Consider the following 17049-nt stretch of genomic DNA (forward strand, 5'->3'; position numbering starts at 1 on the left):
TTTCCTCTCAGGATCTTGGGTGCATACACACATGCATCTGGTGTGTTTCAAACTGCCAGGTCTGTGACTCAAACCATGGTCAGCCAAGTAGGATTCCAGTGACATAACCATTATGCCATCTGCTGGTCCTTCCCTCTGGCCATTTGAAATAAAAAAAAGAGAGAGAAACTTTCCTTGTTCTATACCAATCCTACCATTCTGAAGAATTTAGAGAACTGCTGTACACAACTTGCACCCAAGTAATAGGCACCCATAGGTGGTAATGCCAGATTCCTTTTTCTGTGTCAAAAGTCCCTGATATTTGGGACCAGCAGTTAGCATAATGGCTATGTCACTGGACGTAGTCGACCACGGGTCAAGTCCCGGACCCGGTGGCTTAAACTTACACCGGGCGCGTGTGCGTGCATGCCCAAGATCCCGAGAGGAGAATGGAGGAGAAGGGATTGCGGCGTGGCCATCCCCCCTGGGGGGTGATTTCTCGCTTTCTGTCTCTCTGTCTCTCTCTGTCTTTCTGGCGAGCGCACGCGCCCTATAGCAAAAACCTCTCAAAAAAAAAAAAAAATCCCTGCTATCTCGGCTCTTGGGCACACACCTGGGTTGGGAGCTGCTGGCCCGTCCTGCAGATCCAATGCAGGCCCTGGGCTGTCGTTCAGCTTAGGGTTGTGTTGACTGGCTTTGTGTCCAATGAGGCGATACTTGTAGATGTCCATCATCAGGAACTCATTAAACTGCACGTGCTCGTGCCGCTTCAGAGGCGTGCCGTGGCTGGACCAGCTCAGCCGCTGCAGATGGATGCACAGACACTGAGGGAGCTGCAGGCGAGAACAGACCAGAGAGAACCTAGCGGATTCAGGAGCAGCACGCAGGGAGTCCTCAAATGCAAAGCCAACAGGTGAACAGTGTGGGCTCACCTTCCCGAGTTTTAACTGCTTCACAAAAGTGGTCCGCTGGTGTTCCACCTTTTCCCCATTCAGTGTTCCTTTTGCTTCAATCTAAAACATAAGCAACAATGTTTCTCTGCTGAAATCCTTGAGACAGGACATCTGTGGGGAGCTGCAGACCAGGCTGGTATTGTGCCAGATTCAGCTGGCATTTGATGGCTACCTGCAGAAATGAACTCAACTGCCTGGCCGTAGGTGAGTCATTTTCAAAGATCCCCCCTTAGTCAATCAATTACAGAAAGAATGGAGGGAATAGGAAAAAAGGACTGAAACTCTAACACTGGCATGCAATTTAGTTTCTTCTCTATCTTCAAAAGTTTAGTTCTTCTTCCTCTTTTTTTTAAAAATAATTATTTAACTTTTTATTTATTTATTTGACTAGAGAGGGACAGAGTGAGAGAGAGAAAGGGGGGAAGTGAGAAAGCAAACCACCAGGTCTGGAACTCAAACCGCAGTCAGCCATGTGGGAGTCCAGCGCCCTTAACCACCACACCACCTGCTAGCCCCTACTCAGTTCTTCTTGATTCAGGGGTGAAATCCAGTTACTGAAGGGAGTCGGGCAGGTAGCATAGGTTAAAATAAAAGAAGGCAGGATGTGAGAAAACAGAATGGAGGAGACTGTAACAAATTGGAGAGGACATGTCCCCTCCCAAAGCATGATGTTGTGATTTTTTTCTTTTTAGAATTTATTTATTTATCATCATCATTAATTATTATTATTTTAAGAGAGATTTTTGCTAAAGGGTATGTGCACTCGCTGGAGACAGAGAGAAACAGAGAGACAGAAAGCAAAAAATCACCCCGCCACAGTCCCTTTTCCTCCATTCTCCTCTCAGGATTTTAGGCACGCACGTACACACATCTTGAGTTTTAAGTCACCGGGTCTGGGACTTGAATTGCAGTCAGCTACATGGGAGTCCAGCAGTGTAACCATTACACCATCTGCTGGTCCCTATTATTATTATATTTTAATTTTCTATAGGATACATATGCTCACCAGAGAGAAATAGAAAGAAACAAAGAGAGAGAGAGAGGCAAAGTGAGAAGCAAGCTGCCAGGTCCAGGACTTGAACTGCAGTCAGCCATGCAGGAGTCCAGCACCTTAACCACCATACCACCTGCTAGCCCCCTCAAATTTTTTTCTTTAAATGCCATGTACAGAGCCAAACTTATCTGGGAAAGAGATCTGGCTATAGGCTGCTGACTTCCAAACTAAGCCAGGTAGACCTGGCGGGTGGCACACTCAGAAGTGCTCTAGGCCAAGGGTGCGAGGCGCTGTGTGGTGCACACAGACCCGCTGGGCGATGCTGGCTGGGGTTAAACACGTACCTTTGTACAGTTGTCACAGACGACATCCCGCACTGATTCTGACGAGATGAAGTGGTGAAGGCAGTGATCCAGGGTCAGCGGGTGACCCTACAGCATGAGAAGAAGAGCATTACTACAACTCAAAGGAGAGCTACGCTGAACTAGTTAGAGATGGCGGGCGGGGTCCCAGAGCTTTGCTTTCACACACGTAGGCAACAGAGCTTCACAGATACAACCGGACGGCTCCTGAACAGACGTGCAGCTCAAAGCACCCTAGACTGACTGTAATACTGACTGATGCAAAAATGGGAGGATGTAACGGTGCAGAAAATGACGCAGAGGCGGGTATGTATGTGTGTATTCAAAAAGGCAAGATTTCTGCGGCAGGAGAGAAATTACCACCTCTCTCCCTCCCCCCATAGTCAGGCCACAGTACCGCACATTGAAGAAAGGGCTCAACCGACCAGGCGTCTTAATAACGCACGGCACCTGAACCACATACGGTGTCTCAGAGCCCTTTCACTCTGAAATGTCTCCAAGACAGACCCAAAATACACCGCAGGTTAGTACATACCCACGTGGCAGCTGGAATACTTAGTGAAAGGCTATCGAAGGTATCAAATCGAACAGGACTCTGAAAGAAAAATTGTAGAAAATTCAGAAAGGACTCAGAGTCATTCTAAAACTTTGAAAATGGGAAGATATATGTCTATCAAACAGTTTAATATTGAATAACTTTATATTTAGTAATATAAACAGTTTAATATTTTATATTTAATAATGCCCAGAATTAACATAATAAAAATAATATATTTACTTAGAAGCAAATTCTATTTTTAAATTTATGGTTATTATTTAAGTTGCCAGAGGGCTCATGCACTCGACAGATGGTGGTGAGGAGGAGAGCCGCACTCCCCAGTGGGGCGTGGTCACGCTGCAATCCCTTCTCCTCCATTTCCCTAACCTGTTGGGATTTTGAGCACGCGTGCACATGTGCCAGTGTGTCTTTTTCTTTTTCTTTTTTGCTAATTCTTTACTTCTCTTTCCCCCATAGATCAGGGCTGCTCTATGTGCTTTTCTTTTTCTTCTTTTTAAAAAAATTTAATTAATTAATTTATTTATTTATTATTATTATTTTTTAAAATTTGACCAGAGAGAGACACAGAGAGAAAGAGAGAGGGAAAGTGAGAAAGCAAGCCACCAGGTCTGGGACTCAAAACATGGTCAGCCATGTGGGACTGTCCAGAGCCTTAACCATCACGCCACCTGCTGGCTCCTCTTTTTCTTTTTTAAGAGATTTTTTGTTAAAGGGCACGTGCACTCACCAGAGAAACAGAAAACAAGAAATCACTCCCCCACCCCTGGGAAGGATGACCATGCTACAATCCCTTCTCCTCTATTCTCCCCTTAGGACTTTGGGCATGCACACACATGCCCAGCGTGAATTTTAAGCTGCCAAGTCTAGGACCTGAACCATAGTTGGTTATGTGGGAGTCCAGCAATGTAACCATTATGCCATTTGCTAGTCACACTGTCTTTCAAGTTGCCAGGACTAGGATTTGAACTGTGATCAACCATATAAGATTCAGCTTCCCTAAATTCCCTTAACCATCATGTCATGTGGCTGGCCCTAGAAGTAAGTTCTATTAAAAACAACCTTGCAAACATAAAAGGTACAATAATCCTAAAAGATAGCTTAGGAAAACTAAGATTATGAGAGAACTTCAAAGAGGTTACAGAAAAATAGAATTAAAAGATAATATGGGAGGAGTGTTAGGTGACATGGTGCTTAAGGGCGCTAGACTCCCCACATGGCCAACCGCAGTTTGAGTCTTGGACCCGGCGGCTTGCTTTCTCATTTTCTTGCTCTCTGTCCCTCTGTACTTTTCTGGTCAAATTAAAAATAAGCAAATAAATAAAGTTCATTAAAATAATTTTTTTGGAGAGGTTTTTGCTATAAGGTGCGTACACTCACCAGAAAGATAGAGACAGACAGAAAGATAGAAAGCAAGAAATCACCCTCCAGCAGGGATGGCCACACCACAATCCCTTCTCCTCCATTCTCCTCTCAGGATCTTGGGCATGCACGCACATCTGCCGGCAGGAGTTTAAGCCACCTGGTCCAGGACTCAAACCGTGGTCGACTATGTGGGAGTCCAGTGACACAGCCATTACGTCAACTGCTCGTCCCAAAATAATTTTTTTTGAGAGGTTTTTGCTATAGGGTGCATGCGCTCACCAGACAGACAGAGAGAGACAGAGAGACAGAAAGCGAGAAATCACCCCCCAGGGGGGATGACCACACCGCAATCCCTTCTCCTCCGTTTTCCTCTCGGGATCTTGGGCACTCATGCACACATGCCCGGCATGAGTTTCGGGTCCAGGACGTGAACCACGGTCGACTACATGGGAGTCCAGCGACATAGCCATTACGCTAACTGCTGGTCCCTTGTTTATGGCTTTTTTACCTAGTCTAAGCAGTGTTAGCTGGTCACAAGCAGTGGAGTTACAGGACTGAGTTATCAAAAGACAGATGTCAAGGCTGGTATAAAGACAGGGGAGGACCAACAGATGGCATAATGGTTACGTCACTGGACTCCCACGTAGTCGACTGTGGGTCAAGTCCCAGACCTGGATGTTTAAAGCTCACATATGTGCATGCATCCTCAAAATCACAAGGGGAGAATGGAGGAGAAGAAATTGTGGTGTGGCCATCTCCTCTGGGAGGGTGAATTCTTGCTTTCTGTGTCTCTGTCTCTCCAGCAAGCACACATGCCCTATAACAAAAATCTCTCTTTAAAAAAAAGACAGACAGACAGACAAAGGGGAAGCCTAGAAGGAAGGGAGTCACACAGAGGAGGAGACCCAAAATTCACACGTAAACTTTGCCCATTCCAGGGCTGACCACTGAACCACACAGGCACAGAGCAGGCTTCACAGGGCCTGGAAAAAAGTAGCCGCAGGAAGTTAAGAGAACAGAACAAAGATCTGCTGTCAAGTGTTGGGTTACAGAGTTGAGGGTTTCAGCCGAGCCAAGTTAACTGCCCACCAGAACAAAATTCATTTTTCTTTAGAGAAACAACAGAATCCAAAATCTCGAGTACAGTGTTAAGTATGTAATAAACAATTACTACACAGGACCAGTGGGTGGTGTAGTAGTTGGGGCTCTGGACTCCCACATGGCTGACTGTGGTTCAAGTCGTGGACCTGGTGGCTTCAAACTCATGCCAAGTGTGTGTATGTGTGCCCAAAAATCCCAAGAGGAGAATGAAGGAGAAGGGATTGCAGCATGGCCATCCCACCAGGGGCTGATTTCTCCCTTTCCCTCTCACTGTTTTTTTTCTGTCTTTCTCCTATGAGTACATGTGCTCTATGACAAAAACATTTTAAAAAATTACTACACATACAATACAAAGAAAGAGGGAAATGTAGCTCATTGTGAAGTGGAAAGAGATGACCTAGATGTTGAAATTAACACATAACAACCTTAAGGTATATTATAAATATGCTCAAGGGCAGAAAGGAAAATATATAGTTAAAGGGAATGGGCAAATGAGGAATCAATGCAGAGAAAAACAGAAAATTATACATATATTGGATTGTCGGAAAAGTCATGATGTATTTTTCTAATGAAAAATTTTTACATGGGACCAGCAGTTGGCATAATGGCTATGTTGCTGGACTCCCATGTAGTCAGCTGCAGTTTGAGTGTGTGCGTGCGTGCAAAAGATCCCGGGAGGAGAATGGAGGAGAAGGGATTGTGGCGTGGCCATCCCCCCTGGGGGGTGATGTCTCACTTTCTCTCTCTCTCTGTCTCTCTGGCGAGCACACACACCCTATAGCAAAAACCTCTGGGGGAAAAAATCATGACTTTTCCAACGACCCAGTGTATATGTGTGTGTGTACACACATACTTTTTTTTTTTTTTTGGAGAGATTTTCACTGTAGGGCGCGTGCGCTCGCCAGACAGACAGAGAGAGACATAGAGACAGAAAGCGAGAAATCACCCCCCAGGGGGGATGGTCACGCCGCAATCCCTTCTCCTCCATTCTCCTCTCGGGATCTTGGGCACGCACGCACACGCGCCCGGCGTGAGTTTTAAGCCACCGGGTCCGGGACACGAACCGTGGTCGACTACGTGGGAGTCCAGCGACATAGCCATTACGCTAACTGCTGGTTCCCTGTACACACATACATTTTGTGTGTATGCACATATGCTCACACACTAAGTCAACGGTTCCAGACACACATTATACACACACACACACCTACACCTTTTTTGTGTGAGTATGTACACATGCTAAGTCCAAGACTCCAGACATAAAAGGCCACATAGCGTACGATTTTGTTCACACGAAAAGTTCAGGCAAATCCATAGAGACAGAAGGTGGGTTACTCAGTGATGGGGGTACGGGGAGAGATAACTGGGAATCTAGTGACAGGTAGGGATTCTGGAGTGGGAGTAATGAAGATATTCTAAAATCGAATGAGGTGCTGGTTGCTCAATTCTCTATTTTTGTTATTATGTTAGAATTTTTTTAATAAAAATTCATTTAAAATCCTCAAAAGCGAATAACGAAAAAGCCAGCCCTAGAATCTGATGTGTGCCCTGTGAGCACTGACTGACCTTAGGCCTTGAAATCCTGCCACTCTCTAAGAAATCTGCTGCTCTTGGTGCAGAAGATGCCACCTGAAGATCAAATGACAGGGTGGCACTGACCAAAAAGGGCAGTCAGTCTGCTAAGTGTGTGGAGGCCAGGTGATCACAAACACCAGTTACCAATGTCAGCCACACTCTTTAGGCCCCCTCATGAATCCTAATTTCCTCTGGCCAGGAAATATCAAATATTGATTCCACACTTACCTGGTGATCACAGTGTTTGCAGACCATGTTGCTAGTGAGTCGTCCATGAAAAGGATGTTGAGACTTCCAGTGATTAGATGTGGGGTGAGGTGACCCTGGAATACAAAATGGCCCTTGATTTGTCACTTAATTTAGCCCTTTGGCATCAACCTCAGAATCTACCCTCCTTTTCAGTAATGTAGTAGAAACTCCTTTTTTAGAAAGAACTGTTCTTGAAAAGTAGGGGCGGCAGGTGGTATGGTGGTTGAGGATGCTGGACTCCTACATGGCTGACCACGGTTCAAGTCCCAGACCTGGCAGCTTGCTTTCTCACTTTCCCTCTTTCTCTCTCACTCTGTCCCTCCTTGGTCAAATTTAAATAAATAAAATACTTCATTCTTAGAAAAAAAAAAGAAAAGTACATTGAAGGCCAGCAGGTGGAATGGAGGTTAAGGTGTTGGATCCCACGTGGCTGACTCCAGTTCAAGTCCCTGACCTGGTAGCTTGCTTTCTCACTTTCCCTCTTTCTCTCTCACTCTGTCCCTCCTTGGTCAAATTTAAATAAATAAAATACTTCATTCTTAGAAAAAAAAAGAAAAGTACATTGAAGGCCAGCAGGTGGAATGGAGGTTAAGGTGTTGGATCCCACGTGGCTGACTCCAGTTCAAGTCCCTGACCTGGTAGCTTGAAAAACACACAGGACCCTGGGACCAGCAGTTGGCGTAATGGCTATGTCACTGAACTCCCATGTAGTTAACCGTGGTTCAAGTCCCAGACCCAGTGGTTTAAACTCAAACCGGACATGGGTGTGAAGATTCTAAGAGGAGAATGGAGAAGAAGGGATTGTGGCATGGCCATCCCCTCTGGGGGGTGATTTCTTGCTTTCTGCCTCTCTGTCTCTGTCTTTCTGGTGAGTGCAAGCACCCTATACCACAAACCTCTCCGGGAAAAAAAAGAAAAAGAAAAAGAAAGAAAAACACAGGGCGCATGTCTATGTGTGCCCAAAATCCCCACCCCCCAAAAAAATGGAGAAGGGACTGCAGTGTGACCATGCCTCCTGGGGGTGATTTCTCACTTTGCCCTCTTTGTCTCTGTCTCTTTTCTGTGAGCGTATGTGCTCTATGGTAAAAATCTAAAAAAAGAAAAGTACATTAACTTCCATTAAAAAGACATCCCAGGCTGAAGGCCAACATGAACATGCCAGACACAGCTGAGTGTGCCTGCAATCCCAGCAGACTGGAAGGGTGGGGCAGGAGGATCACAGCAGAGTGAGACCCTGTGAGACCAAAAGTACTTATCTGTTTCTCCCTCTTATATATATATAAAAATAAGTAAATAAGTAAAAGACATCCCCCCCCATCACAGGAAAACTTATAGTTTCTGTGTAATAGGTACAGCTACCTTTTAAAAAGAAATTTGTGGTACCAACAGATGGCATAATGGTTGTCACTGGACTCCCATGTAATCAACCACAGTTCAAGTTCTAGACCTGGTGGCTCAAAACTCATGGTAGGTGCGTGTGTGTGCATGCCCAAAATCCCAAGAGGAGACTGGAGGAGCAGGAATCGCGGCATGGCCATCCCCCTGGTGGGGGTGCAATTTCTCGCTTTCTGTCTCTCCAGTGAGTGCACAAGCCCTATAGCAAAAATAACTAAAAAAAAAAGAAAAAGAAAAAAAATTGTGTTTCATAACATCTTTTTATAAACATATACTAAAATGTTTGAGATGTCAAAAGAAAGAAACCACAAGCAAACGCTCCCATCAAGTGATAAAAACTCTGCAATAGTCAGAATAGGCAAGTTCTAAGGAACTGGGGACCCAGCCACCATGGTGTAGCAGGAACCTTGCAGTGCTGGAATCCACGTGACACCCAGGTTCGGATCCTGAGTCAGCCTGATAAATGCACTGGGTGTGCGTGTGTGCAGGCGTTCAGGAAACCCCAGGAGCTGAAGGGCTATGGAAAGGGGATCATAATCACATCATGGTGAGACCCTAAGGCACATGCTCTTCTCTACCTCTCTGCCTCTCTCCCTCTGTCTCATCCATGTGCTTTCTATCATGGAAAGAAAGGGAAAAAAAAATCAAGAGGTGGGATTTTCTTTGGCTAGGATAGGGGCTAGTGGAACAAATACTAGTGAGAAACATGGGCTCTGGAACCAGGCAGGAGCCCTTGGTTCAGTCCTGGCTCTGCTTATCAACTACCTGGGCTGTGAAACCATTCCATCTGTGTAAGCCTCAGTGCGCTGGAAGTGGGGTAATTATTACCCCATTATCCTCAATATCGACTTCAAAGAGTTGCTGTGAGGTTTAAATGAGATATTGCAATGTCTGGTACAAAGTATTTATTTTTTTTAATGAGTGTAGTCTGGGTTTTTATTGACGAATAGCACATTCTCACAAGGCTCATAAAAGAAACTGAGATTTGCCATGGCATGCAGTTTAAAAACAAAAACAAAACCCAACGTTCTCAGTCTACAGCAACTGAAACAGTAGGCGACTACTAAGCCTAAGTCCCAGAAATGTTCATTCCTTCTCACTGCCTTGCTCTGAAGAACGTGAGCACACAGCGGCCACATGGAAACCCAAACGCTGACTTGCACAGGCTCTCTGCAGGGCAGGCATGGGTGGCTGTACTTACTGGGGTCCTCCCACTGGAGTAAATGCAGCTTCCACGTGGAGTAATACAAAAACCCCAGTACCAGAAAGAGGCAGAGGGCTAGCAGCAGGTTGCGCACAAACACCAAGAATCCCATTTTCACATGACTTACAATTTCCTACATGACCGCAGTGGAGAGGGAGCCAGGGCGGAGGTGGCGCCCAGCCTGACACGGGGCTGGAAGGCAGAGGTGGCAGCGACAGCCGTGCGGGCGCCCACGACACAGAGGGCTACGTGGGCGCAGCCATAGTACAAAGTATGGTCTTAAAAAATATTTGTTCTGGGACCAGCAGAGGGTGTAATGGTTTCATTGCTGGACTCCCACGTAGTTGACCATGGGTTTGAGTCCCAGACCCAACAGCTTAAAACTCATGCTAGGTGCATGTGCATGCATGCCCGAAATCCCAAGAAGAGAATGGAAGAGAAGGGATTGTGGCATGGCCATCCCCCTAGGAGTGATTTCTTGCTTTCTGTCTCTGTGTCTTTCTAGTGAGCACACGGAGACTATAGCAAAAACCTGTCTAAAAAAAAAAAAAATGTTCTTATACTGCTAAATGCAGAAAGGGAATGTGTCCATTTTATCTTCCAAGTTTAAAGTCTTAAGAAAACAATGATGAATTTCCTTTTGAAGAGGACTGTGACAGCTTGTGGTAAAAGCTGGCCAAAGCAGAAATGCTGAGGACACAACAGGTTCAGCTTAAGTTCTTCCTAGGATCAATTCAAGAAGGTAAAAAGAAAGCCTTGTTTGAAGTACAAACAAACTTGTTTAGAGGGAACTGAACAGGGCTGAAGTATGAGTGAATATTTTTTAAAAAATTATTTAAAGCTTTTGCCAAAAAATAAATTTCTCTGAAAGTACAATCCCAGATCAGACTGGGTTGGCTCTCACTAGAAAAGCAAAAATTTTTTTTTTTAAGAATTTTTAAATTTTATTTATTTTAATTTGACCAGAGAGTGGCACAGAGAGAGAGGGAAAGTGAGAAAGTAAGCTACCAGGTCCATGACTCAAACCGTGGTCAGCCATGTGGGAGTGGTCCAGCACCTTAACCACCATGCCACCTGCTGGTCCCAAGAAAAACAAATCTTTTTTAAAGCAAGCAAATTATGATCATGTCAAAAGAGATACATCGTATGTGTTATATTTTGATGGGAAATGATTACCTCTTGTGTGGCAGGTTATTTGTTTAGGAAGTATTTCCGGCTGCTGCTGTAGAGGAGGAAAAAAAAAAGAAAAAGAAACTGATGAAAACCTTCCCGCAATCTATTTATTACTCTCACTCCACCTCTAACTCTGATTGTCTGTCTGTGGTGCTAGCACCACTACAAATCCTGACGGTAGCTTTAATTACCCTCCCTGGCTGGTTACTGTGCGTGTTCCTGATCACATACGATCCAAATGGATTTCCTCTCTCCAGAATCCGTCCCCATTTTACTGGTTAACTTTTACCAGCTCCCCAAATATCTACACTGTCACAGGGAAGGGAGGGCTCAAGCATTTCTAGGGTCCTTTGTTCTCCTCTATTAAACAGGGAAAATCACACATCCTTATTCTCAAAGACAACACAAATTGCATAATTTGCAATGAGTCATTTAAAAAGCCTTGACGTAACCCTAACCAGAGTCACGACCTGCCAAGTATGAAGTTTAAGACCCTTCCCGGCCTCATCCCCTCTACTGATTCCTAGAGAGGTGTACTTTTGAGTTTAAGGCTGCACAGAGGCTATCCCTGTGCTTCCTGTATGTGTTAAACGCACACAAACTGCACTAATGTCCTGAGAATATTTGCGGTTTACCTCCAGGGAATGCACATCAAACAAATGTGTGACCCGAGGCTGATGGTCTCGCTCATCCTCCAGGGACGAAGTGATGACGTGGAACAATTCGTGAGCGTCCTGTCAAAGAGCAACCGCATTCTTCAGTGAGGCCCAAAAAGGGCAGGATCAGAGCCATCCCTGTGGGAACCATCAGGCAGAGCCCAGCAAAGTGGGCAGGGCGGGCTCTCCACCTTCTCCAGGCCCAGGGCGTTACCAGGAACAGTTACTGCAGCCCACATATTTTGGAAGACCCTCAACTGAGAGGCCCAAGAAGAGAAAAAAGGCAGGAGAGCTGGGTGGTTGCCTTCACATCAGTGACCTCCTAGCCTGATTCAGCTTTACCGGCGCGAGTCTGACCTCCTCCACCCCACCTTGCTCCAAAGAATGACTCTTGCTTTCTTTAGTTGTAGTAAAATCCACCTAACTTACAATCTACCATGGTAACCATTTTTACACACACAGTGCTGTGGTATTTGGGGCGTTCACACTGCTGTGCAAACAGCACCACCATCCATCCTAGAATTTCTTTCATTTGCTTCCAACTGAAACTCTGTCCCCACTAAACACTAACACCCTATTCCTCCCGCCCCTCAGCCTCAGACAACCACCACTCTGCTGTTGGTCTTTATGACTCTGTTCACTTAGGTTCCTCGCATGAGTGGAATCATACGGCATGTGTCCTTTTGGGCCTGGCCTATTTCACTCATCATAGCGGTTCATCCGTGTTCTAGCCTTGCAGCCATCTCAAGCCTTGCTGGTTCCTCTACCTGGAACACACTCCACCCGGGGGTTCACAGGCCTCACTCCTTCGCATACTTGAGGTCTCAGTGGAAACCGAGCCTCTCTAGAATAGTTTTCCTCATCTGAAGCAGCTTTCCCATCACCTTGGTTTAAGTCTCATGGTTTAAGTCTCAACCCTGATGTCTTGTTGGGCATGTGTGCGTGCATGCCCAAAACCCCAAAAGGAGTGAGAAATGGAAGAGAAGGATACAGGTGCATCCTATCCATGTCCACTGTGTGGAGACTGTGTGTTTAGACCCTATTCTGCTAACCTACCATCCACTGAGTGACAAAGAGCTGTATTTGCCCTCTGGTCATGATACAGGAAGGAACCTGGTGCCATGGTTCTAGGATAGGGAGGCCGTCTAAAACATTACAGAAACATGCCCTCAGGCCAGGCAACCGCAAGGGCAGCCCCAAGTCACCAGGGGAAGGGATTCTCTAAACTAAACCACTCGAATACTGAGCCCACCTGCTCTTCAAATGAAGAGATTTGCCATCTGTACATTCTTAAGACATCCAGCAGGCAGCTTGCATCCAAGACCTCATCATCAGTAACCTCTTGGCAGGACAAAGCTGGAAGCAGAGAAGGTAAGATGATTTTGAGATTCAGCCATATGACGACTAACCAGAAACCCTGTGCGGTGTAATGTGTTCAGGTTAGTTCAACAACTTAAGAACCGTAAACTTCACCTTGGAATTGGAGCTCTCTCTCACCTTTCTTCTTCTTCTTCTTCTTTTTTTTTTTAAGAGGTTTTTGCCTTACGGTGTGTGCGCTTGCCAGAGAGAGAGACAGACAGTGAGAGGGAAGTGAGAAATCACCCCTCCCCCCCAGGAGGGATGGGATCTTGGGGGCGCCTGTGCATTAGCCAGTCTGGGATTCAAATTGCAGTCAACCACATGGGAGTCCAGCAACGACGACGACATAACCACTATGACATCTGCTGGCCCCTAACCCCTCTTCTTTGGAGACTTAGTACACTCTCAAGGCACTGCATGGTTGTTGAATGAATGGCATTTTTCATGAGGCTGTAGCATTTAAAGGATGTAACTGGTTTCTGGATCTTCAAACTACCATCTCCAATATAATTACTGCTGCAAGGTTCTGATTGACTAAAATGATCATAGTTCACAATTCTCAGGGCGAGGCGAGCCCTTAAAACATTCATCGAGTCTGCTCTTTCCCACCATACGAGATGGTAGGCGATAAAGCTGCAAAGCAGGATACTAAGGAGAAGAAACCTGAAGCCAAAAAAGCTGATGCCAGTGGCAAGGTTAAAAAGGATGACCCCAAGGCTAAAAAGCCCAAGAAGGGGAAGCCCCATTGCAGCTGAAACCCTGTCCGGTCTGCCATGTATTCCAGGAAGGCCACGTACAAGAGGAAATACTCAGCCACTAAATCCAGGATCGAAAAGAAAAAGGAGAAGGTTCTTGCAACTGTCACAAAACCGATTGGTGGAGACAAGAATGGTGGTACCCGAGTGGTTAAACTGCGCAAAATGCCTAAGTATTATCCTACTGAAGATGCGCCTTGAAAGCTGTTGAGCCACGGCAAAAAACCCTTCAGTCAGCATGTGAGAAAGCTGCGAGCTAGCATCACTCCTGGGACCATTCTGATCATCCTCACTGGACGCCACAGAGGCAAGAGACCGGTTTTCCCAAAGCAGCTGAGCAGTGGCTTGCTACTTGTAACTGGACCGCTGGTTCTCAATCGAGTTCCACTGCGTAGAACACACCAGAAATTTGTCATTGCCACCTCCACGAAAATTGATATTAGCAAAGTAAAAATCCCAAAGCACCTTACCCATGCTTACTTCAAGAAAAAGAAACTGCGGAAGCCCAGACACCAGGAAGGTGAGATCTTCGACACAGAGAAGGAGAAATACGAGATTTCAGAGCAGAGCAAGATTGACCAGAAAGCTGTGGATTCGCAAATTTTGCCAAAAATCAAAGCTGTTCCTCAGCTCCAGGGCTACCTGCGATCCGTGTTTGCCCTTACAAATGGAGTCTATCCTCACAAATTGGTATTCTAGATTTATTTGCCAAGAACCTAATTAAATAACTTATCATATATATATAAAAAAAAATTCATCGAGTCTGACCCCACACTCAGCTTCTTTTCCCCATGGCCATAAATAGGCCTTTGTCTGTGTGAGTTGGCATCTCAGTTTCTGATTGACATGGCAAAGTATCTAGCTCTACATGGCAGCCTCAGAGAGGCTGGGTGGTTTCCCTTTCAATCATAAGTAGAATCAAGGGGCTGGCAGGTGGTGTGGTGATTAAGGCACTGGACTCCCACATGACCAACCACAGCTTGAGTCCTGGACTGTGACTTGCTTTCTCACTTTCTTTTTTTTCTCTCTCTGGTCAAATCAAAATACAAATAATAATAACAAATAAAATGAAATAGTTTTAAAAAATAAGTAGAATCAAGCTCAGCCATCCCTATAGTCAAGTTTTCAAGGAAGCTGGATCCCACATAGCTGAACACAGTTCAAATCCCAGCTCTGGTGGTTTGATCAATACTCCAAGCGCATTTTCGTATGTGCCCAAAATTTCGGCTGGATGGGGAAAAGGAGGAGAAGGGGTTGCAGTGTGACTATAGGAAAAAAAAAAAAAGTAGAACCAAGCCTAATAAAAATAAAGGTTTGATGGGTTTATGAATGCATATTAACATTGCATCTAGACCAGAGGTTGGGATTTTTTTTCTAAAAAGTGCCAGAGAATAAACACCACAGGCTTTGTAGGCCATGGGTCTCCGTGGCAACAACTCAACTCTGCAGCTGCAGCACAAAGGCAACCAGGGCAACCCCGAAACAGCAGGCAGGGCTGTGCTCCTGCACAACTCTAACAAAAGCAGGGGTAGGCTGGCCGTGCCCATGGGCCACAGTGTGCTGATGCTGACGCCTGCTCTTCGCTGTCCCCTTCCTGGGGACGTCACATTGGACTAGCCCTGCCAGAGTGGAGGCCATAAAGAGGTGGGAGCCAGCCACCCCAGTGGAGCTGCTGTCACTCAGGGACTCCCAGGATAAAGCAGGCCAGGCTCTTCTCTGTGATTTACAGTTGGTGGACGAGAAATTCCAGTCAAGACTTGTGGCTCTGATTCTGGAAGTTCTGAACACTGCCACCCGCTGGCCCCAATCTGTCCTCATCTCACCTCTGCCTGAGCACCTGTGGCCAGTGACCCTGGGTAGCATCCTGTGGGGAAGCAGCCTAGTCGCTGGTGCCGAGAAGGCCTGAGCTGCGACTTCTCAGAGTGCATGCACCCCAGGGTCAGCCCTCTAGCCTCCAGGACAAAGGGAGCGGAGCTGGGAAAGGAACTGGAAGCAGCCTCCTCCTTACACCCAAACCCCTCGGGTGGCCCTTTCACCAGCATTTTCCCCTCCCAAGGAAAATTTTAGCATCCCCTTAACTCGAGTTTGTCTAAGATGCGATTTGGCATTGTGTGTGAGTGTTCGGTACCCTACAGTCCAGCAGTGTGAATTTCTCAGGATCTCCCTTTGGAAATGTGCTCACATGCATGAGAGGACAAGTACAAGGACTTTCCCCACGGCTTGCTCACCACACGAGGAACTGGAGGCAACTGACTAAGAAACGGGGGTGTCTTAACACCATGGACACCACGTAGCCGTAACAGTGAATGAGGTCTGCAAATGACAGAGCTGGTAAGAGACACATATAAATCTCCAGAATAGATAAAGAACGCCTAACACTCAACAACCAGATAACCCCCAAACAACTCAATTCAAAAATGGCAAATGGGCCTGTCCCATGGTGTAGCAGTTAGTGCTGTGTGTAGGGAGCCAGATCCCACAGGAGTGACAGTGGTTCAAGTCCCGGCTTCAGTGACTTGAAAAACATTCTAGGTGCATATGTGTACACGCCCAAAATCCTGATGGGATGGAGAGATAGACGAGAAGGCATTGCAACAAGACCAGGTCCTTTTCTCACTCTCTGGCTGGTACACACGCCCTCTGACAATTTAAAAAAAATTAAGTTGGAAGGGTGACTCCTTAAGACCTTTGTAAGCCAATGTATACTGTCACTTTCCAAACCTGGGAGCCAAACTTGTTAGCATTGAGGACTCCATTTTCCAGGCTTACTCAATTACAGTCCAAATTTCTAACTCTTTCCATAAGACTCGCAGACATGGCATTATAGGTCAATTGGGACTGAATATTTTGCAAGCTATCACCACGTGGCTCCAACTGCTTTCCAGAAAGGCTGTGTTAAGTTACACTTTGCAAGCAGTGTGCGGGCATACTCACTTGCAGCTGGCTGGGACTATGAAGCTGTTTTTTACATTTTTGCTCACAGTCCAAGACAAAGTTATATTATTCTATTTATATTTCTCTGATGATGGATAATTTGAACATGTGTGTTTGTCAGCAATGTATATTACATCTTTTATTCATTATTCTACCTTAAGATACTTTCTAACTTTAATGTTTTTGCAACTACAATACTTCTTACAATCAAAATACTATATAGCAGTGGATATTTCCCTTTTTTAAAAAGTTGTTATTGTACCAGCTATATTAAAAATAAATAGTTCTTGGGAACCAGCAGTTAGCGTAATGGCTATGTCGCTGGACTCCCACGTAGTCGACCGTGGTTCACGTCCCGGACCCGGTGGCTTAAAACTCACGCTGGGCGCGTGTGCGTGCGTGCCCAAGATCCCGAGAGGAGAATGGAGGAGAAGGGATT

The 17049-nt window shown here is 45.8% G+C and overlaps 1 protein-coding gene across 1 annotated transcript in view; it reads right to left on the bottom strand.

The window, feature by feature from the left end:
- The window catches only part of USP30 (ubiquitin specific peptidase 30), a gene marked incomplete in the record, with an annotated part of 33469 nt that overhangs the window by 7255 nt on the left and 9165 nt on the right, over positions 1-17049 (bottom strand). Inside the window, 8 exon segments of the mRNA XM_027773076.1 lie at positions 593-812; positions 912-992; positions 2271-2357; positions 2824-2883; positions 7114-7208; positions 10910-10955; positions 11542-11640; positions 12815-12918. Coding sequence (XP_027628877.1) covers positions 593-812; positions 912-992; positions 2271-2357; positions 2824-2883; positions 7114-7208; positions 10910-10955; positions 11542-11640; positions 12815-12918 — 792 coding nt within the window.

The sequence above is a fragment of the Tupaia chinensis genome, unplaced genomic scaffold (genome assembly GCF_000334495.1).
Source record: "Tupaia chinensis unplaced genomic scaffold, TupChi_1.0 Scaffold000320_1, whole genome shotgun sequence".
Lineage (NCBI taxonomy): Eukaryota > Metazoa > Chordata > Mammalia > Scandentia > Tupaiidae > Tupaia > Tupaia belangeri.